This window comes from Anolis carolinensis, chromosome 5 (assembly GCF_035594765.1).
Source record: "Anolis carolinensis isolate JA03-04 chromosome 5, rAnoCar3.1.pri, whole genome shotgun sequence".
In the NCBI taxonomy this organism is placed as follows: domain Eukaryota; kingdom Metazoa; phylum Chordata; class Lepidosauria; order Squamata; family Dactyloidae; genus Anolis; species Anolis carolinensis.
Window position 1 is genome coordinate 133,298,386 of NC_085845.1, and position 22,772 is coordinate 133,321,157.

The 22,772-nt window shown below is 38.5% G+C and overlaps 1 protein-coding gene and 1 long non-coding RNA gene across 4 annotated transcripts in view; one reads left to right on the forward strand and one right to left on the reverse strand.

Annotated features, from left to right (window-relative positions):
• LOC134299455 (uncharacterized) overlaps nt 1-1,791 on the reverse strand; it is a 77,658-nt gene extending 75,867 nt beyond the window's left edge. Inside the window, exon 1 of the long non-coding RNA XR_010006673.1 lies at nt 1,653-1,791. This is a non-coding gene — a long non-coding RNA (uncharacterized LOC134299455). The remainder of the gene's footprint in view (nt 1-1,652) is intronic.
• Nucleotides 1,765-22,574, forward strand: znf800 (zinc finger protein 800). Of its 3 annotated transcripts, none has more exons than XM_008111224.3 (5): nt 1,765-1,894; nt 10,249-10,361; nt 12,131-12,226; nt 14,267-14,410; nt 15,224-22,574. In XM_008111224.3, exons 2-5 carry the CDS (start codon nt 10,265-10,267, stop codon nt 18,397-18,399), a joined length of 3,513 nt encoding a protein of 1,170 aa, XP_008109431.1. In that variant the 5' UTR covers nt 1,765-1,894; nt 10,249-10,264; the 3' UTR covers nt 18,400-22,574. The 3 variants fall into 3 exon arrangements, with proteins under 3 accessions (XP_008109431.1, XP_008109430.1, XP_008109433.1); XM_008111223.3 differs by lacking the exon at nt 1,765-1,894 and adding an exon at nt 2,301-2,437; XM_008111226.3 differs by lacking the exon at nt 1,765-1,894 and adding an exon at nt 2,351-2,437 and having other exon boundaries at nt 10,252-10,361.
• Nucleotides 22,575-22,772: the final 198 nt, after the last annotated feature.

Here is a 22,772-nt window from a genome sequence, read left to right on the forward strand (position 1 = left end):
AAGGTATAGGAAGAAATACTTCAGGGTGCACGTGCGATGATAATGCAGGCTGTTGAATTCTAGTGTTGAAGTTCATAGAATCATAGAATAATAGAGTTGGAAGAGACCTCATGGACCATCCAGTCCAACCCCCTGCCAAGAAGCAGTAAATCACATTCTAAGCACCCCTGACAGATGGCCATCCAGCCTCTGCTTAAAAGCCTTCAAAGAAGGAGCCTCCACCACTGTCCGGGGGAGAGAGTTCCACTGCTGAACAGCTCTCACAGTGAGGAAGTTCTTCCTGATGTTCAGGTGAAATCTCCTTTCCTGTAGTCTAAAGCCATTGCTCCATGTCTAGTCTCCAAGTTACTTAATACATAGGTCAGACATTTGATTACATAGCCCTAAAATTATTCATTCCTATACTGACAACTGATGGACATCTCAGCTCACAGACTGGATACCAAGAGACCACAAACGACCCTTGAGCAGACCTCCTACTTATCTCCTACTGGGATAAACCAGTGGTTAAGCTATTCGGCCAGAAATGGAAAAGAAAAGCACAAGATTGTATATTGTATATATTCAACATTTCCAGGAGTTTTATTTTTACTTTATTGCATGTCAGAAAGTATCTCCTCTTATGAACCACCCCAGAGTCTAAAATCATCTGGGGAGGCCCTGCTCTCGGTCCCACCTCCATCACAAGCGTGATTGGTGGGGACGAGAAACAGGGCAGTCTCTGTGGTGGCCCCTAGGAGTGGAACTCCTTCTCAAGTGATATTAGATCAGTCCCCTCCCTCCTGGCTTTCAGAAAGAGAGTTAAAACTTGGCTTTGGGAGGTCTTTGGGAAATAGTAGTGCAACAAATTTACTAGAAATCGTGCAACTGATCATGGAACGGCCTTAGCCTTCGCCTTTGGATTGTATTTTAACTATTTTTTGTATGTTCAATTTTAATCTAATCCTATTTTATGTTTCATATTTTAGGCACTATGCAGTGCCATCGGTAAGCCACCTTGAATCCTCCCAAGGATAGAGAAAGGTAGGATATAAATATGATATATAATAAATAAATAAATAAACACTGAATGTCCACATGTGATAAAATGTGCGTTTTTGTTTTTGGAACATGTTGACTCCCATCCTTAGTCACCAAAGAATATGCACTTTCAGGTTTCCATTTCCCCTTAAAATGGCCCATGTCCTATGGTGCTTGACTACTGATTGGGATTACTATGTTTTAAGTTATTTTAACTTTTGTAAGATGTGTTATTACACTGTGTTACTGTTTTTATTGATGTAATACTGTTTTGGGCATGTCTCAGTGTAAGCTGCCCAGAGTCCTTCAGGAGATGGGAGTGGGGTATCAATAGTTTTATTATTGTTATACAGCCCAGAAAACTCACAGCAATCCAATAAATAATATCTAGTTTTAGGTTTCTCTATATGCCAGGATCTGACCCCAGATTCTCTGCTTATCCCTGATTATATGGCAGTGTGGACTCATATAACCCACTTCAAAGCAGATATTCTGGGATGAGATCCTGGGCTAAGGGGGCAGTGTAGATCCAGCCTTGGCAACACTGGGTGATGACTTCCTACAGCGAGGGGAGGCCAAACGAAACAGAAATTGAAAAGGCAAGGCAGCCTATCGCCTATCTATGGAAGCACCTGCAGCTGGACGTTCTGGTAGCGAAGCAACGGGCCCAACGGTCAGGGTTCTGAGGAGAAGACGTTTGTCTCCGGCGGAGCTGAGCGTTAAACGGTCGAGCGGTCTTTCCTTCCTTCGGTCGCTTTCTCGCCCGTCTCTCGCACCTCTGCGAAACCTCCTTCTCCCCCATTCCGTCCGCTTTAGTTTCCAGAAGTTTTCTCGGCTCTTTCGAGTCGCCGCCTACTTCTCCTCAATGATTCCGGTGAGGAGAAACGCGAAGGCAGACGTTTCTAAAAAAAAATTTTGGGACCGCGCAGGGTGGGCGCTTCTGATTGGCTGAGGCGCACGTGGCAGGCCGAGCGCGCGCCCCTCTCTCCTTTCCCCCAACTAAACTTTCTCTCCCACCCAAGTTTGCTTCCCACAGCGGAGCAGAGCAGCCCGAGGCGGCGGCAGCGGCGCGAAGCACCTGTACGATTGGCTCGCGCTGAGAAAGGCCAAAGAAGGAGGAGGGGCGACGCGCGTGCGCGCCCCCGAGAGAGAGAGAAAAAAAAGGCAACCAAAAAGAAAAGTTTCGCGGCGGCGAGACTTGAGAGAAGGCACTCTGTGTGTGTGTGTGTGGAGGGAGGGAGGGGGAGGAGAAGCCGGGTGCGACGCATGCGTGTTGCGCTGCCCCAGGCCAGGCCCTGCCGCGGCCGCAAGTCACTTCCTGCCCTCGCGCACCATCCGGCTCCGGGGTCGCGTCGAGTTTGGGTCGGGACGAGGCGGAGAGGTCCTCCCTCCTCCCCTCCGTCCCTTCCCGGCGGAGGTAAGGCGCTCCTTGTCACCTGAGGGAAGGAAGGGACGGAGGGAGGGAGGAAAGAGCCCGGCCTCTCCTCCTCTTCTCTCCCGCGCTCCAGTCAGTCGGGCGCCCACCTCAGGGTGTAACCCATGCCTTCTCTTCCCGCTGAAAGAACTTTCCTCAGACAGCGAGCCAGGCGCTGCTCCCTCTGTCGCCTCTGGCGTTTGAGAGGCAGGCAGAGAGGGAGAGAATGCCGTAATTCTAGGACAGGTGGCTCCAAAAAAGGGGTTTTTCTTCACCCATTGAGGGACAAGGAGCTAGCCGTGGCGGGCTGAAGGAGTTATTCATTCTGTGTGGAGGCCTTTGAGGGAGGCTGTTGACATCCCTTCTTTGTCGGTTTCTGTGAGAAGCATTTAGGGATGGGATGGAAGGAGTGGGAAGGTGCTGTCCAGGATGGTTGGAGATCATCTGCCTCTTCAGGATGATAGGAGCTGTTTGGCAGTAGCCCATAGCCAGAAAAAAAAATTGGGAGATGCTGAAGTTTTTTTCTCCTGAGATAACTTCTCAGGCCAGGGATAGAAATAAAGTTTTATTACTAGTCTGTTATTAAAGCATTGAATAATTGCCATATGTAAGCTGCCTTGAGTCCCCTTTCGGGGTAGTGGTTCTCAACCTGTGGGTCCCCAGGTGTTTTGGCCTACAACTCCCAGAAATCCCAGCTAGTTTACCAGCTGTTCGGATTTCTGGTAGTTGAAGGCCAAAACATCTGGGGACCCACAGGTTCAGAACCATTGAAATAGGGTAAATTAATAAATAATTGTAAATAAATATAATCATCATCATCTGCGCAAAAACTGAGGAACGGATCATCTAAAGGCCCTTCCAGACAGGCTCTATATTCCAGGATCTGATCCCAAGTTTTCTGCTTTAAACTGGATTATATGAGTCCACACTGCCAGATAATCTGGGATAAACAGAAGACCTGGGGTCAGATTCTGACATATTGGGTTTGTCTGGAAGGGTTCTAAGTGACTAAGGTAAATACTGGTCAATAAATGCAGGCTGTTTCTTGAAGGGCGAAAAAGGTTCTTCACCTTCATCATTGCTCCCTCTTTAAGTTGGGGCCTTTTCAGACAGGCCCTCTATCCCAGGGTCTAATCTTAGGTTATCTGACAGTGCAAACTCATATAATCCAGTTTAAAGCAGAAAACCTGGGATCAGATCCTGGGATAAAGGGGCAGTGTGGAAAGACCTGAAGACTTCTATTGCATTTCTCCATGTTACCAATGGTTTAGCCACCAATGCACCAAGCTTCTGATGACTACATTTACCCCAACTTCTCCAAACACCACACTGTACTTTGCACCTTGTACATGAAATGAGTAGGCTAGCCTGGGAAATCTGCGGAAGCATTTGAGTTGAAATCTTAGGCCCCTTCCATACAGCTGAATAAAATCCCACATTGTCTGCTTTGAACTGGAATATATGGCAGTGTGGAACCAGATAGCCCAGTTCAAAGCAGATATTGTGAGATTTTCTGCCTTGATATTCTGGGTTATATGACTGGAAGGGCCCTCAAGATGCCTCTTCATATCCACAGGAAATATATATCCGGGCAATGGAGTCCATGGATTTTGCACTAATTGAGCTTTCACTTCATCGTTAGAAACAGTCTTGTTTATATAGAGTCCAGTGACACAGTTTATCTTTGCTCCTGTTCTATTGTTTTATTTGGCAGGGCTTCCATTATGGTTGCTTCCACTATGTCAGCTATTGTTGCTATTGCAATATAAATTGGTAGAAAGTTGGTAATGGTGGCATGAATAATCAAAATTTGGTTGAGATAGTGCTTGTAGTTCTGGAGGGGCTCTAATTTTTGCTTCTCATATTCTTGACATGGGGATTTGGTTAACCAGTTAAAATTCATGAGTAAGCCAGGGGTTTTTTTTTGGGGAGGGGGGGGTTTACCTGAAAATTTTCAGGGGTGGTTTGAAACTTAAACTGCCCCTTGGGTACAGGCTTGGGATCTGCTACCTCGGGGCCAGAATATCAAGGCAGAAAAATCCCACAATATCTGCTTTGAACTGGGTTATCTGAGTCCACACTGCCGTGTGTTCCAGCTCAAAGAAGATAATGTGGGATTTTATTCAGCTGTGTGGAAGGGGACCTCAGACTGGTGGAGTCTCTTCTGGAGGTTTTCATACAGAGGCTGAGTGGCTATCTGCTTTAATGGCATTATCCTGGGGTTGGCTGGGGTTTGAATTGGATGGTCATTGTGATCTCTTCCAACTCTGATTCTATGCACAGCCATGCCTATTTGTACCTCATGCACAGCCACCATGAGGAATCCCACTATTTTGAGGTGGAGAAATTAACAAATCGAATTTCAGCTTTGAGAAACCTAAGGTACTGCACAGATATACCTGGCTTGACAACAGCAGGTGTGAAAAGGATCTAGGAGTCTTAAGGTCCATCCACACAGCCATATAACCCAGAATATTAAGGCAGATAAACCACAAGATCTGCTTTGAACTGGGTTATCTTGAGTCCACATAGCCATATAATCCAGTTCAATGTAGGTTTTATACCGCTATATGGAAGGGGCCTTAGGATGCATCTCTACTGTTGAATCAATGCAGTTTGACACTGCTTTAGCTGCAGTGGCTCATGGGAGTTGTAGTTTCACAAAACACCAGTACTCTTTGGCAGAAAAGGTTCAAGACTGTTTAAAACAGCAACTTCCTTGATTCAATAGCACTTAAACTGGTGTCAAACTGCATCATGTCAACATTGGAGATGCATCCAGTGTAGACCACAAGATGAAGTTGAGTCAACAGTTTACAAAGCAAATCCAGTTCAAACCTGCACCAATAGTATAGTATGTAGATTACAAATGACAAATGCAAGTGATGAGGGTCGAATCCTGACCACCACATAATTTTATGTGGCCTGTGAGATTTTCAGTGTCAGGGCAATATAGCTTGTTTTCTCTTGTCCTAGAGACCCTTCTATATAGCTGCATAAAATCCACATTGGACTGGATTATATGGCAGTATGGACTCAGATAACCCAGTACAAAGCAGATATTGTGGATTATCTGCCTTGATATTCAGGGCTATATTACTGTATGGAAGGGCCCTAGGAACCCATTTACACTGACCATTTAGGTCAGTTGGAAACTGGTTGACGAATATGGTTCCATTGTGAGAGTAATTAGAATGTAAACCCTGGAACCAGTTTTGGATGGTGCTTACACACGTAGGGGATGGCCTTGAAACAGTTCCAGGATCCACAGTATCTGCAGCTTGACAGCTTCAGGGAACACATGGGGTTTTTTTCCAACTCCACTTTCCAGAACATGAATTTGCTCATATGGAGCTCTCACAAGTGTCTTTACAGCATTCTGTAGAGCCAGTTTGCACGCTGATGCACATCAACAACTTCATTTCTGATTTCTGCCTCCAACTTTGCTTGTGTCAGATTACTGGTCTTAAAGCACAGTGAGCAGGCTTTTGCTATGTGCATAGTCTAGCTGTCACATTTTAGCAATAGCTTGAAGCTACATTAAATTGATAGTGTAGATGGGGCCTAGAACACAGAGCAATTGGTTCAAATTACAGAAAAAGAGATTTCACCTAAATGTTAGGAAAAACCTCCTGTTGGCAAGAACTGTTCAACCGTGGAATAGGCTGTCTCAAAGTGTGGTAGAGTTTCCTTCTTGTAGGTTTTTAAAGTGAGGTTGGATATCAATCTCTCGAGAATGTTTTAATTGTGTATTCCTACATGGCAGAATGAAGTTGAACTCGATGGCCTTTGTGGTCCTTTCCAATTCTATGTGTCTTTGATTCTGTGACATGGCACTTCATGAGCCCTAGGCAGCAAAGCCTATGGAGAGGGCTGATGGCAATTGGAGTTCCTCAGCACCAGAAATTATCGCTCTCTGGTGTTTGCCCTGGATCAGCAACTATGGTTCTTTGGAGGGTGATTTAAGAAAGGTAATGATGATTGAATCCTCTTGATCATCAGTCCCTCTCTGTCAAATGTGGGGTGACTCTTTTTTAAACAGAGTCCTCAGACTTCACAATTGAGCCAGGTGCAAAAAGATGCAGGATTAATGCATTCTAGCCCCAGGACTTCATTTTTCAGTACCAGAACTGAACTCTATATTTTTTCATTAAAAAGTTTATTCTTGATACCCTAGGTTTCTGCCCTCATCCCCAGACTAATTTATGTAGATGTAGGAAGTGATTCTGTTGTTCATTGTTGTAAACAATTTGGACTGAAGTATCTTTATCTTAAATTTTGAAAGTGGTGATTTTTATAGAAGCATATCAGATGTAAGAATTGATTTTGTTGATGGGACTCATTTGTAGAGTAGGGCCCGAATCCTGTTTCATTCATGGTTTTGTACTGTTCTGTCCATTCAGATGGCATGGAACTGTACAACCCCCTACAGAACAAAAGAAGCAGTAAAATGAAAGAAAAAGGAGAACCGTAGCCATTTGGTCAGCTGATTTTCGGCACTTGGCTGTAGGCCCTGGGCTGGGTGCTCGACACTTGTAGGCCCGGCTCTCAGAGCCTGTGAGCATAGAGCGCTCAGCCTTCTACTGTAGACCCTGTGAGCTGGGTCTACGAGCCATGGAACACTCGATGCTTGTAGACCCTGCCTACCGGGCCTATAGACAAGCGCTTGAATATAGTCGCGGCTCTTAAGGCCTACAGCTGAGCACCGGGCCCGTTCAGATGTAGGCCCTGGTGCTTCGCCACCCAAGGCCCAAAAAGTATTTTGTTTTTTCAGACCTTGGTCAGAAAAGCCCATTTGTATAGGCTCCCGTTTCCATATGTGGCAGACGGAAACGGCGCCATACGAATGGTACAAATAGAAACGGCCAGTGATTCTATACAAATGCATAGGACTACTCATTTGCTAATACAAAGCACCATGAATATTGAGAATAGGGTTGAATATATTATTTCTATATCACAGCTGAAGTGGTACATGCAAAGCTGGGAAGTAGTAAATAGTAAATAATGGTAACAATGTTGTAGTATTCTGTCATGTAGTATGATTAGGCATAAACAGTACTGTAAGGTGTATGTTGGTTGCCTGACAAATACTAGGGATAGTTTCAAAGTAATTTATATTATAACAGTGCTGTTTGGATCACTTTGAAAGGTATGAATTAATCAGTGAATTAGACTCTGCTTTGAAATGCTTATTTCCAACAAGCTTATATACCTCCCTGCTTACTAAACTAGGAGTGCTATACCAGCTTTCAGTTTTATTACGCATAATGTTCCTCATTTTCATCTTCAGTCACAAAATGCATGTCATTACCATAGGTCATTGTAAGTACTTAAAATAATGCTTATCAAAAAAGGAGCCACCCCTTCTCTGAGTAGAGTGGTAAAAGGAAAGAGCTTAGTTCATCCTGGGAGAACCTAAACGATGCACCAAATCTCTCTACTCTCTTTTCCACAGCATCACTTCTGGATTTTTTTTAAAATGCCTGGGTGAGAAAATCACAATAGTGACTGTTTTTCCCTCTCTGCAGAATGATTCAACTTATCCACAGTCATATCAAAATCTTTTTTTGGCCCCAAAACCTGTCCTCAAATTACACATTTATATATGGTATTTAACTTCAGAAGTCAGATACTTTTCTTCCTGCATTCTTTATAAATAGAAAATAACATATTCTCTCAATATATTTGATAGATTGTCATGGTTCAGCTTTTTTGAGATAACTATATGTTACCATGTTTATTTTGCATTAGTTTAAGAGATATTTTACTAGTTGAAATTATTCAAAAATTTTGTTTGGATTTTCCTTGACAAAAACCACACATATTCAACATCTTATATTCTGCTTGGAAAAATATTTTAGAGAATTTCATTTGAGAATTCAAATATACAAAAGTGTTTCTATATCTGTTAAGTATTAGTTTATTTTGCAAGAAGATCAAGTTGGGTAAAATATAAATGAATCTGTTGAAAACAGATTCAGGCAATAGGTTGTTTTATGTAGTGTTGTTCAGTTCAAAGTAGTGTTTTTCAGAAGTCTTTAACCTCACTCTCTTATTCTTACTCTTAAGTTATGTCCCCAAACTTCTAATTCAATTGGATGAACATTAATATGCACTGAGATATCACACATCTTTGCACATTCTTACTGATAGCTTTTGTCAGAAGGGTTTAAAGGATTCATATATCCTTCTGTAGCTCCTTTTAGTCAAATGTAACAATACCTATTGTGTCAGTGTTAGTTCACAATATAAAGTGTTACAGACTGATTTAGAAACTATTATGAACTGATTGAGAAACATACTTTTGAATGTTAGACTTGTGTTTTCTGTACTTAAAACGTCTGCTGCAGAAAAAGCAAATACAGGATGTCTGCAAGTTACAAACAAGATAGGTTCTATAGGTTTGTTCCTAAATTGAATTTGAATAGCATAGTGAAGGATTGACACTCCTGTGGTGTATGTGCAAAGATTCAGAAGATTTCACTGCACTTTCTATCCATGTGAGAATTGCATTTTGAAAAATTTGGCGTGTATAAACAAGAATTGGTGATAAAGCTTCAGTTGAGACACCTTTTCCCCATGATAACTCTTTCAGAAGTCAATTTCCCTTTCTAGGGGTAGATTGATCTCACTTCCTGTTGTCTCACTCCTGTTCTTAACTATGAGTTGTTTGTAAGTTGGATGTTTGTAACTTGGAGACTGCCTGTGTTAAACTCTGGATTTCTTCTTTCTATTGCTAATAATATATTGTATGCACATTTGATTTGTAAGCCGCTCTGAGTCCTCTTCGGGGTGAGAAGAGTGGGATATAAATGTAGTAAATAAATAAATAAATATTGATTTTCCAACTCACAGTCCTTTCTTTACCTTCCTGGCAAGGCTAGTTTCAGCAAGTCTCTTTGGAGAGAGACAGATAGCAACTTCCTGGTGGTCCTTGGGAAATACTTTATTCATGTATAAGTCTAGAAATTTTAGTCAAAAAATTAACTCAAAGAATCTGTGTTGACGACATGGGACAAATACTGTACATTAACTCTTACCAAAAATATGCCATCCCCTTCTCTGATTAGAATGGCAGAAATCAAGAAAGTCTGCCCTGGAAGAACCTAAAACAAACATCAGCTCCCTTTATTCTCTCTGCTGTAGTGCTGCCTCTGTCTGTTCTGAATGCCTGGATGGGGAAATGGTGGCAGTAGCCAGGGGCAGCTGACTTCCTATGGTGGCATTGCTGCTTCCCCTCTCTATGGAATGACCCATGACTTTTCCATGGATCATATCAAACTCCATAATTTTGGCCTCAAAACCTGCCCTTGATTTATACTTGAGGTTGACTTGTACAATATTATATACTGTTGTAATTGTACTCTTAAATAAACTAAATTCTGTTAAGTTTTGACACTGGAGATGCTTCTCATTTGTTCTGTAGCTGCTGTAATTGTAATACCATGAAAGTCTGAACTAGCCATTTATATGGGGTTTAGAAATAGGGAGAGAAAGGGCTGCCTGGTTAGGTAGCAATTGGAGACCAGGTGGATTTGAATTGACTCAATAATGTGGGATATTCCCCTTGTTTGGAAGAAAGTTTTCATTTTATTTATGAGCCAGCTAACCATTGATGTCTTGTCCACTCTAGTTACATCTTTTTTTTAATTAAAAAATAATAATTTAGCAGACTTGCACATGTATATTTGTTTTCTGTATGTTCTCAGTGTACTTCATAGATTAGCAGATCAGTTATTTGGTAAGTGTGTTATGTAGAGTTACAAAATCTTGTATTATCTAGTAAACTGTTGAGAAATTGCTTATTTTAGCAGAAACAAGAACTGAATGTGGAAGAAGGAGAATAGGTCATTGAAGGGGAAAATGCCTCTAAGGGACAAATGTTGTCAGACTGATCACCATCACCATGGATGCTGTGAACCAGGTAACAGCACTGACATTTCTTTTTTAATTTTAGGTTCAATAAAAAGTCATTAGGATAAAATCATGCAGTAGTAATGGGGTCAGGACATCTACAGATACTTATTTTTGTGTGTCTTCAAGTCATTTCTCATATATGGTTATCTTAAGCGGTGAGGCTTTTTTCGGCTAGATTTTTTCAAAACACGGCGTGCAATTTCCTTCCTCTAAATCTGAAAGAGTATGACTTGCCCAAGGAAATGCCTGAGTGGGAATTTCAACCCTGGCTTCAAGAATCCTGCTGCAGGACTGAAACCACTACACCACACTGGTTTACCTTCAGATGCTAAGTTCTTACCATTCTAAAATGATTGTATAACTGTCATAGTATTGCTTGAAGGAGATTACGTTTCTAGTTTCTGTGAGATATTACCATATTTCATTGCATAATAGTCATACTCCTCCCCATATATTTTGGAGGAAAGGAGTAAATATGTCCTCTGCCTTCTTTCCCTTTTGGTGCTCCCAGCCAAGTCAAGACCCACAGTGCCAAAACGGCAGTTGCAAACCTAGTTTACTTGCTCGGACAAGTGAACTAAGGGTGCATCTATTATGCGGGGAATAGCAAAAGTCTTTGTTTTGCCTTTCCTAAAATGGGGGTGCAACTATTAAGTGATGGTGAGTATTATGAAATAACATACAGTATTTACTTAAATGTGTTTGTATTTCCTTTCTTCCCTGGAGGGTCTTCCAGCAGGATAACATGGATAAATATCAATAAAATCTTTTTAAAAAACCAGAATAAAATAAAATTGCAAGCACCCTTTCAAATAACTTTATGCAGATTTAATCAATCACTGGATTACTTAGTCAAAACACACACAACTTGTTTCTGTAATCCAGTGGTTCTCAACCTGTGGGTCCCCAGGTGTTTCGGCTTACAACTCCCAGAAATCCCAACAGTTTACCAGCTGTTGGGATTTCTGGGAGTTGAAGACCAAAACATTTGGGGATGCACAGGTTGAGAACCACTTCTATAATCAAGTGACAAGCATATTGAAATCTTTCCAAATTAATAACATGATTGAAACAAATGTTTCTCACAACAATATTTGCTTATTAAATGTTTTGGAGATGTTGACATTACTTGAGAAATACATTGGTAATTTGAGTCTTTTTCTATTCCAACTTCTCCAGTTCCAACTAAGACAATTCAGAAGTAAAAATAGATAGAATGAAGTTTGACAAGAAAACTGTAGAAAGCTTCTGTTATTATTTTAAGGAATTATCTTTTTTTCAAGGACTCGGTGCATGTAACTTTTATTTCCAGTGATAAATTATCGATGGTACTTCATGGAAGAACAGTGTGCATGTGTACATGCATGCAAATATCTTAAAGATTTGATAGATTCGCACTATAATTCTACTGGAGATGGAGACCAAAAATTATTTGATTGATGTTAGCTTCCAAACCATAGATTCAGCAATATATTTCAACATTTTAATTGCACTTTCATAAAAATGTGTACTATCTAAATGTAATCCACAGTCTTGATCAGATCTCCAAGAGAAATAATTCCCAATTTCTTGCAGCTGTCCAAACCTGTTCTTGAGGGCTGGGAAACTCTTAGCTGCCAGATTTCATGTACCATGGAGAGCAGCAGAGGGGAGGGGAAGGGAAGGGAAGAAAGATATGTTGTATATTGGTGGCTGAAAACCAGCATCAATTTGGTTTAAGTTCACAAGGGATGTTCTGTATCTTGGCTTTTACCACTTATTCTAAATATGTTGCAGTGCATACTCTGGAGCCTGGAGATCCTCCTCTATTACAGCAGCCTCTTCAGACTTCAAAATCTGGCATTCAACAAATTATTGAATGTTTTCGATCAGGTATGAGTAACTGTCTTGTTTAGCTGATTTTATTTTTAAATATATTCTTATGCCCATGTTGAGTTCTTACAACTTAAAATTACTATATTATGAAAATAAACATGACCACACTAGATCAAGTTTATATACAGCTACTGTGTCATTCCATCAACAGCTGTAGGCAGTCAGAAAGTTCTTGTACTCAACATTTGATGGTATACTGTATCTGTATATCATCTTATTAGGCTATATTATTTGGAAAGCCAAATAGACTAGTGACTGATTTAGATTTTAAAAAAATACTAATGTCATGTTAATGTGTAAATCATTCAAACATATCTGTTTTAACTGTTTTAATGTTTTAGTTCATTGTATAACGGTGTCACAGCATCAATTGCCACTTGTAAGCCGCCCTGAGTACCCTCGGGTGAGAAGGGCGTGGTATAAATAATTGAAATAATAAATAAATAAATACCTGAGTTCTAGAGGAGGTACAACATCCTCTGTTTTCAGCAAAGTCAGGAGATGCTCTGGAGTTTGGCCGAAACTCCAGAGCTGTCAGGACCCAGGCTGCAGAACACCAATAACCATGCGCAGAGACCAGATTCTATCTAATATCTTTATTAAGGAATTATATAAAGTCAATAAAAACAAGTGAAGAATATAGTTCAGAACCAGACCTTTCAGGAAAGGCCAAATATTGTCCAGGAAAATAATGTCCAATATAAGATATTAAAGTCCAAAGTTATAATCCGCTTGACCGAAACGCACACCTTGCCAAGCAATGGTGTGGGGAATGACAGGGTCTTTAAAGTCCAAAGTAGCTTGGCAACAAGGCTGGAAAATAGACTTGAATCTTGGCTAGATCAAAACTTGAAACAAGGCAAACATGAAACATGAACTGAGTCCAGAGAAGTCCGTGAAACAAGGCAAGGCTGGAAACTTGATCCGTGAAACAAGGCAAGGCTGAAAACTTGATCCGGGAAACAGGGAACTGGGGTACGAAGTCTACACACGATCTCTCTCCTCAAGCTGAACAATTGACTCCGCAAGGTTCCCCTTGCGGCAAAACTCCTATATAGGGTCTTGTTTTCCCGCCAACAGAACACTTTCCCTGGAGAACAAGAAGCGAAACCCAACTCTGTCCAGATGCACAACTCCTTAGAATTTCCCAAGGGAAGCAGACCTAATCAGCTAATTGTCTGGCAGCGATTCTGAGACTCCGGCGATTAGTCTCCCTGACTCCTCTATCTCTATTATAATTGTCCTTTCGGGAAAACGGGGGAGAATTCTGCCCAAGGCTTGTTTGGTTAACTTCCTGAGGACAAACATCCTCCAGGTGGAGAGGCTCCGATTCAAGCTGAACCGGTGGAAATCCCATGTTTTCCTCCTCATCTGCCACAATAGTACTAGGAACGGGACTACAAGGCCCATGAGACATCACAAGAGCAACCCTGCAGTTTCAGCACAGTGTGAACATCAGGACCAGATCTGGTGTGGATGGGTTCGCTGTCTACACAGGCCATTGCGCCATCATCAATTTAGGGAAAACTAAATTGTTGATGTCCTCAGAGCTTTGTGAAGCCTCCTTGCCATTGCGGGCACTTTGTGCTGACACCAGTAGAGGCAGCTATACAAGAAGAGAGAAAGTTGATGTGGTACCTGTGGGTTCCTTGGACTGCCGGAGAATGGCTAAAAGTGATGTACAACTTCCAGGATTTGTTTGTTTAAATGTCATCAATATGCAGATGACACGTGCTTCTACTTGTTTTTTAGACTGCTAGTCCTAAATACACATGTGAAGGGTACTAATACTCAATAACTGACTGGAGGAACTTTGGAGATATATGAGACAAAAGGTGTTGCAGTTGTATTTTGGTATACTGGAGGCAATGTGTTTTGGGAACTTTTGTAATCAGCATGAAGGCTTACTATTAGTTCTGGATGTAGCTGCATTTTAATTTGTCTGTTTACATCAGTTAGAATTAAAAATACTTACTTTCATCAGAAGTGTCCAGAATGTGCCTAGGTCTAACAATACTTTTTGTGTGTGTTTTTCAGGAACCAAACAACTTAAGCATATTTTGCTGAAAGATGTGGACACTATATTTGAATGTAAATTGTGCCGCAGCCTCTTCAGAGGATTACCAAATTTAATAACCCACAAAAAATTCTACTGTACTCCAAGTCTTTTGCTAGATGACAGTAAGTTTTTTTATCTCATAATTTTATTTTCAATATTTAAATAGGCAGATTTTTTGGCTTTTTAAGATGAATGATTTTACAATATGCGCTTTGAAAAGTTTCTTAGTACCTTATATTCAAATGTTGTTAATTTTACAGGTTGAATAATTAGTTGTTTCCATATTTGTGATTTGTGGACTAATAAACTGTTTTAAAACATATGTACATTTTAATTGTGATGTATGAATGTGGCAGTTCACTTTTCTTAATATTGACATAGAGTGGTCCCTTGGCATCCACCGTGGTTTGGTCCCAGGACTCCCTGTGGATACTAAAATACATGGATGCTGTAGTTCCTCTTATGTACAAATAGTGTCTCTTACATAAAAAGGCAACATTAAGGTTTAAAAAAATATTTTGGGGAAATACTTTCAAGAAGTGTATGGTAAAATCCATGGATGTTGAATCCGTGGATATGGAAGGCTGTATTGTCATGACAGAATATATATAATATTTCACGAAATGCTTTTGCCCCCTGGGGAGCTTGAAAAACAATAGGAAATAAACATAAGGAAAAGAGATTAGAAAGTGTTAAAGTGATATGAACAAATGTGGATGAATTAAGAAAAATCTACCGCCTTTTCAGTATAATGGTCCTATAAGGCCCCATTATACCCTTGAAATATTCTTGTTTTGCTGAGTCCAGGTTAGTTGGTGGGTTCTGCTCCAACAAAGAAGGGACTGAATGTTCATTAGTCTGATTCTAGTCCTCTGATTAACCTATCAAATGTTTCAGTTCTAAAACTGTAATTTCAACTGTGTTTATATTTACAGATTCTCCTGATGTAAATGATAAACAAGGTCAAGCCATAAGTGATCTTCTAGAAGCTATGTATCCAAGGGTAGACAAGCAAGATTATATAATCCGTCTGGAACCTATAGAAACAAATAAGAATGCTGTTTTTCAGTATGTTTCAAAGGCTGATAGCTCAGCTGAGAACACTGAGGTGAATGTCACTCATGCTCAAGGTTCTGTAGACATTTCAGAGACTGCCACAGAACCTCCAAATACAATTCCAGCTCCTTCAGATTCAGAAACTTTAGATGTTTTTCCTCTTCCTCCTCTAACTCCGTCTGCTAACAAGGCAATATTGATTTCAGGTAATTCAGTGCCACCATCAAAGCCTGTGTTGAAATGCAAGAATAACTCTGATTCTGGTCATCAATTAATTTGCTCTCTGTGTAAAAAGGAATTTCATTCCAGACGCAGTATACGCCGACATATTAGAAAAGTGCACAAAAAAAAGATGGAAGAGCTAAAGAAATTCATTGAAATGAAAAAAAGACCAAGACAGACATTTGGAAGGGGACGCAACAAAAATATTCTTGTAACACTGGGCAAAAGTTGTACGGTATGTTTTAAATCCTTTGCTACAAAAGCCAATGTAAGAAGGCATTTTGATGAAGTTCACAGAGGATTGAGGAGAGATTCCATAACACCTGATATAGCTACAAGACCGGGACAGCCTTTGTCCTTGGAAAAATCTTCTGCTAAAAAATCTTTTAAGATCCGAAAACAAAAGTCATCATCAAAGACAGAGTACAACCTAACTACATGCAAATGCCTCTTGTGCAAGAGAAAATATAGTTCCCAATTAATGCTTAAAAGGCACATGTTAATTGTTCACAAGATAACTCTTTCTACCAAGAATGCTGAAAAAGAAACAAAGATAAATAATGTTCGTAACACAGAAGCAAAAGTTAAAACAGATTCAATAGAGTCTGCAGAATTAGTGCCTTCTTTAATTATTTCTCCACATAATGATGCGAAAGTAACAAATTCTTTAAATGAAAGAAAGAATGAAGAGGGCACTGAGAAGAAGAACACACCATCAGTTGAGAGGAAGAACATATTGCCTACTGAAAAGAAAAATGTACCATCTTTTGAGAAAAAAAGCACAACACTAGTTGTGAAAAAACCTTTCACATTAGCTGATGGAAAAAGTGCACCATCCACAGAAAGAAAAAAATCATCAGCAGTAGAGAGAAAAAATGAATCATTCTCTAAAAGAAAACGTGCACCATCTACAGAGGAAAAAAATGTACTACCTGCAAAGAAGAAAAGGGCAGCATCTGCTAAGAGAAAAGGTGAGAAGAGAAGAAGTGCACCAACTGTAGAGAAAAGGAATGTACTACCAGCTAAGAGAAAAAGTGAATCATCTGCTGAAAGAAAATGTGCACCACCAGCTAAGAGAAAAGTTGCACCATCTGAGAAAAAAAGTTCGCTATCTGCTAAGAGAAAAAGTGTGTTATCTGCTAAGAGAAAAAGTGCACCTTCAGCTGAGAGAAAAAATGTGTTACCTGCTGAGAGAAAGAATGCATCATCTGCAGAGAAAATAAGTGCACCATCTGGTGAGAGAAAGAATGCGTCATCTGCAGGGAGAAAAAATGCATCATCTGCAGAGAAAATAAGTGCACCATCTGCTGAGAGAAAGAATGTATCATCTGCAGGGAGAGAAAATGCATCATCTGCAGAGAAAGTAAGTGCACCATCTGCTGAGAGAAAGAATGCATCATCTGCAGGGAGAGAAAATGCATCATCTGCAGAGAAAATAAATCCACCATCTGCTGAGAGAGAGAATTCATCATCTGCAGGGAGAGAAAATGCATCATCTGCAGAGAAAATAAGTCCTCCATCTGCTGAGAGAGAGAATTCATCATCTGCAGGGAGAAAGAATTCCTTATCTGCAGGGAGAAAGAATTCCTTATCTGTAGGGAGAAGAAATGCATCATCTGCAGAGAGAAAAAATGCACCATCTGCAGGGAGAAAAAATGCACAATCTGCAGAGAAAAAAAGAACAGTATCTGCTGAGAGCAAGAATGCATCATCTGCAGTGAGAAAGAGTATGGCATCTGCTAAGGAAAAAAATACCCCATCTGTTGAGAGAAAAAATGTGTCATCTGCCAGGAAAAAATGTACTGCTTCTGCTGAGAGAAAACGTACAGCATCTGCTAAGAAAAAAAGTACAGCATCTGCTGAGAAAAAAAGTGCAGCATCTGCTGAGAAGAAAAGTGCGGCATCTACTGAGAAGAAAAGTGTGGCATCTGCCGAGAAAAAACGTGCAGCATCTGCCAAGAAAAAATGTGCAGCATCTGCTAAGAAAAAATGTGCAGCATCTGCCAAGAAAAAATGTGCAGCATCCTCCAAGAAAAAATGTGCAGCATCTGCCAAGAAAAAATGTGCAGCATCTGCCAAGAAAAAATGTGCAGCATCTTCCAGAAAAAAAGGCACAGTATCAGCAGAGAAAAAAAGTGCAGCGTGTGTAGAGAAAAAAAGGGCAACGCCCACAAAGAGAAATAACGTTAAACAGAACTCTGAAAATGTCAAGCGAAGTGGTCAGAATCTTGTGGCTTGTCCCAAGAAACCCAGGAAGCCAAGACTTACACCTGGTTTTGATTTTAAAAAGCTTTACTGTAAACTGTGTAAACGCCAATTTTCTTCTAAGCAAAACTTAGCAAAACACATTGAATTGCATACAGATGGAAATAACATATATGTTAAATTCTATAGGTGTCCTCTGTGCACTTACGAAACACGCCGGAAGCGTGATGTGATAAGACACATAACTGTAGTACATAAGAAGTCTCCAAATTACCTCGGTAAAGTAACTGCAAGTTTAGAAGTCCGAGCTGTAAAAAAGTCCGTTGACTATGTTCTAAACAAGGTAGTTAAAAGAGGCCCTCATAGGGGTGAAAGTAAACAAAATGGTCTTAAACAGGACATCACCTCTAACTCGCCAAGTAAAAAGTATGAAGGATCTGATGTTGGCATTGAAGTAAAAGTGACAAAAAACTTTTCTCTGCACACATGTGATATATGTGGGAAAGCATTTGCAAAAAAGACTTTTTTGGAATGCCACAAGAAAACTCATAAAATAAATGCATCACATTTAATTGAAGAAGATAATAAAACCAAAGGCAGAAGTACAAGATCCAAAGTTCTCATCTAATGAAGAACACTTAGTGCCTTCTTTAATTATTGCTATTTTTTCCGTTGGTACTCTGCTCAAATATTCAAATACTCTTTTCTTCCTAGCCCTGATGTGATAGAGGAGAAAAAACTGTAGTGCATTTATTCCTTTTCCCCCTGTGGCATGATGCAAAGAGTTGGACTTCTAAAATTGTCTTTAAAAAGAATACTGAGTCTAGAACAGCTTGAGGACTAGTTCTACAAAGTTTAATATTATTGAGTTATTTTGGCAAACCAAATAGGTTTAAAATTAATATTGCACTTCATCGGTATTGACCAGGCAGAGAAAGTCTTGATCAGCTGAAGATGGCCTGTAAGTTCTGGGTTGCTGAACTGCGGTTTTCATTTGTTAGCAAACATTTTTGACATAGAGTTTTCACTGATCGAGGATTTTTGTTTCATTTTTAGACCTTTTTATCTGAATGTGTGTGACTATTTTCCTCCCAAATGCCATGTTTAAAAAGGATGGGAAGGAAAACCTCTTCTACAGTTCCGTTTTATGCAGTGAATATTTTGTTAGTAAACATTTTTGGCATAGACTTTTCACAAAATACTACTACTGTAGTGAATATTTTAAAATGTTAGTATATTATAGAGCTGACATATTTGCATTACAAATGCCCATTCTCTCTTCTTTGACACAGTCCCTAAAAATAAATCCACATATTTTCTGATTGAGGATATTTGTTTCATTTTTAGACCTTTTTTCTGAATTTTTGTGACTATTATCCTCCCAAATGCCATGTTTAAAAAGGATGGGAAGGAAAACCTCTTCTACAGTTCCATTTTATGCAGTGAATATTTTGTTAGTAAACATTTTTGGCATAGACTTTTCACAAAATACTACTACTGTAGTGAATATTTTAAAATTATAGTATATTATAGAGCTGACATATTTGCATTACAAATGCCCATTCTCTCTTCTTTGACACAGTCCCTAAAATAAATCCACATATTTTCTGATTGAAGATATTTGTTTCATTTTTAGACCTTTTTATCTGAATTTTTGTGACTATTTTCCTCCCAAATGCCATGTTTAAAAAGGATGGGAAGGAAAACCTCTTCTACAATTCCATTTTATGCAGTGAATATTTTGTTAGTAAACATTTTTGGCATAGACTTTTCACAAAATACTACTACTGTAGTGAATATTTTAAAATTATAGTATATTATAGAGCTGACATATTTGCATTACAAATGCCCATTCTCTCTTCTTTGACACAGTCCCTAAAATAAATCCATATATTTTCTGATTGAGGATTTTTCTTTCATTTTTAGACCTTTTTATCTGAATGTTTGTGACTATTTTCCTCCCAAATGCCATGTTAAAAAAGGATGGGAAGGAAAACCTCTTCTACAGTTCCATTTTATGCAGTGAATATTTTGTTAGTAAACATTTTTGGCATAGACTTTTCACAAAATACTACTACTGTAGTGAATATTTTAAAATGTTAGTATATTATAGAGCTGACATATTTGCATTACAAATGCCCATTCTCTCTTCTTTGACACAGTCCCTAAAAATAAATCCACATATTTTCTGATCGAGGATATTTGTTTCATTTTTAGACCTTTTTATCTGAATTTTTGTGACTATTTTCCTCCCAAATGCCATGTTTAAAAAGGATGGGAAGGAAAACCTCTTCTACAGTTCCATTTTATGCAGTGAATATTTTGTTAGTAAACATTTTTGGCATAGACTTTTCACAAAATACTACTACTGTAGTGAATATTTTAAAATTATAGTATATTATAGAGCTGACATATTTGCATTACAAATGCCCATTCTCTCTTCTTTGACACAGTCCCTAAAAATAAATCCCCATATTTTCTGATCGAGGATTTTTGTTTCATTTTTAGACCTTTTTATCTGAATTTTTGTGACTATTTTCCTCCCAAATGCCATGTTTAAAAAGGATGGGAAGGAAAACCTCTTCTACAGTTCCATTTTATGCAGTGAATATTTTGTTAGTAAACATTTTTTGGCATAGACTTTTCACAAAATACTACTACTGTAGTGACTATTTTAAAATTATAGTATATTATAGAGCTGACATATTTGCATTACAAATGCCCATTCTCTCTTCTTTGACACAGTCCCTAAAAATAAATCCATATATTTTCTGATCGAGGATTTTTGTTTCATTTTTAGACCTTTTTATCTGAATTTTTGTGACTATTTTCCTCCCAAATGCCATGTTTAAAAAGGATAGGAAGGAAAACCTATTCTACAGTTCCATTTTATGCAGTGAATGTTTTTCAGTGGTAAAGACCAGGCCTAATGTTAAACTGAAATATATGTTGGTGTAGCTTATAAAATAGAAAACTGTATTTGAAACTATAGGAAAGATTTCTAATCTCCAAGAATTATTTTTTGTTAAGAGCATGACTGTGTTGATACTTCTGTTCCAAAAGTCTTCATTGCTTGAAACAGGCTTCCCAGCTTAAACCATTTGTTTTCTGATTTTAACATGAAACGATTTGTATATGGACAAGCCTCCAGCTATTTGGAAAGCAACCCTTAGGTTGTTTAGAGATTTTTGTATGATTTTAAAGTTAGAGATGAGTTTTGAGGTTGTATCCAACCTCAATCAACCAAATGAAGAGGAAGACATTTCTGGCAGTTTTCCTTCTTGTCGCAGTGTCCTTATAACTACCCAGATTTGCTTCAGAGCGGCATGAAAATTGGCAGAAAAGAGTAGGGAATTCCTATAAATCTATATATGAAAACTTTTAAAAGTAACCTTTATAAGTAACACCCAATTGGATACAACCCCTTAATACCTTTATTGAAGAGATAAAGCCATCCTGTTTTTTGTGCCATGAGCTTTCATCTCATCTTTTAGGTTGACTGACTATTTGTATACATAACTTGCTTTAACATCAAATGATATGTGGGAAAAATTGATGCAAAGACCACTAATGTATTTTGTATAAAGAGAGAAAATATTTTTATAAGCTATTTTCTTACTAAATGTATTGACTGGTCATAAACCTTGTCCAGAAGTTTCAATGGCGGTTAAACTGCATTGGAAACAATACTTAAACTGAAGGCCAGCTGTCTTCATGTAATTCAATAAAAATAGAAAAATAAATGTTTTAAAAGGGAATTTTTGCAAACATTTTTAGAAGAACCATTTTTAAAGAAAATATACAGTTTGGAGCATCTGTGCCATACTTAAACCTGATTTTGTTGAACAAGGATTTTGTGATATACTACTAAGCAAATGCTTGCTGTGTGATGTACTTTAAACATATATTTTTATAAATGAATGTATATGAGCGAATAGTTACTTAGTATAATTTGAATGATTTGTATTTGAATTGTAATAATTCTAGACTTTGCTCTAATGTCTCTTTACTGTTGACTAATATTTTTTGGTGAGATGGTATTCAATTTGAACGGACGTTCTTTCAAAGATTCATAATAATTTGTATGGTTAGTCTATTGGACACTCTTTCATATGGAAGTTTACAAGTAACCCACATTCCCCTATTTTAATTTTTAAGAATATATATTCACAAGCACTTTAATAGCTCCAGTTTTTTTTTAAAAAAGTTGTTTTTAATAGACAGTACACTAATATTAAGAAAATAGCTGTTGTTTTTGTAGAGAAGTCATATACAACTATTTGTTATAGAACCTTAACTATTGTTAAAAGAAGATATTGTAGGATATTTTTTTCAATTTTTTGCCCACAAGATGTTGAACAACCATTGTAGGTAGCACTTGACTTTCACTGTAAAGTTTATGAAAGGGCTATTTGTTCTTGTCTATTTTTAATTACTTCTGTAGTGTCTACCATTACGAATGTTAGCAGGGATCTGCGCATTATAATTTTTTTTAGAACATTTAGCGATAAATTGTCACAATGAAAAAAATAAACATTAAAAAATGCCATTTAAAATATATATTGGTTAACTCTCTTGCTTAGGGAATACTTTATGCCAATTTACACTTTCTGTATGACAGATATCTAAAATGTTTACCATAAGTAAGAATTTTTAATGAATAAATTTTGCCATTTAGTGCTTTGCACTAAAACTATGGATGAAAAATAGATTGTAACTGTTGTTGCAAATGTTGTTATATTGAATGTTCATGCTTTTTTGGATAAATGTACTTTATTTGGAAATAAAACAGACTGGAAATTATTTTTGGCAAATGTATTTGAATATTCTTGTTTACTTTTAGTAAATACAGTATATTGAAAAAAGTATTCTAAGAACAGTGAAGGCAGGGAATATAGTTTTGTAATGTATTTAAGACTGATTTATATATGAATTAGTGGGACAAATGCATTTGATTGTCAAGCATCTTTGAGAATAACATCTTGAAGTGAGTATTCTGAA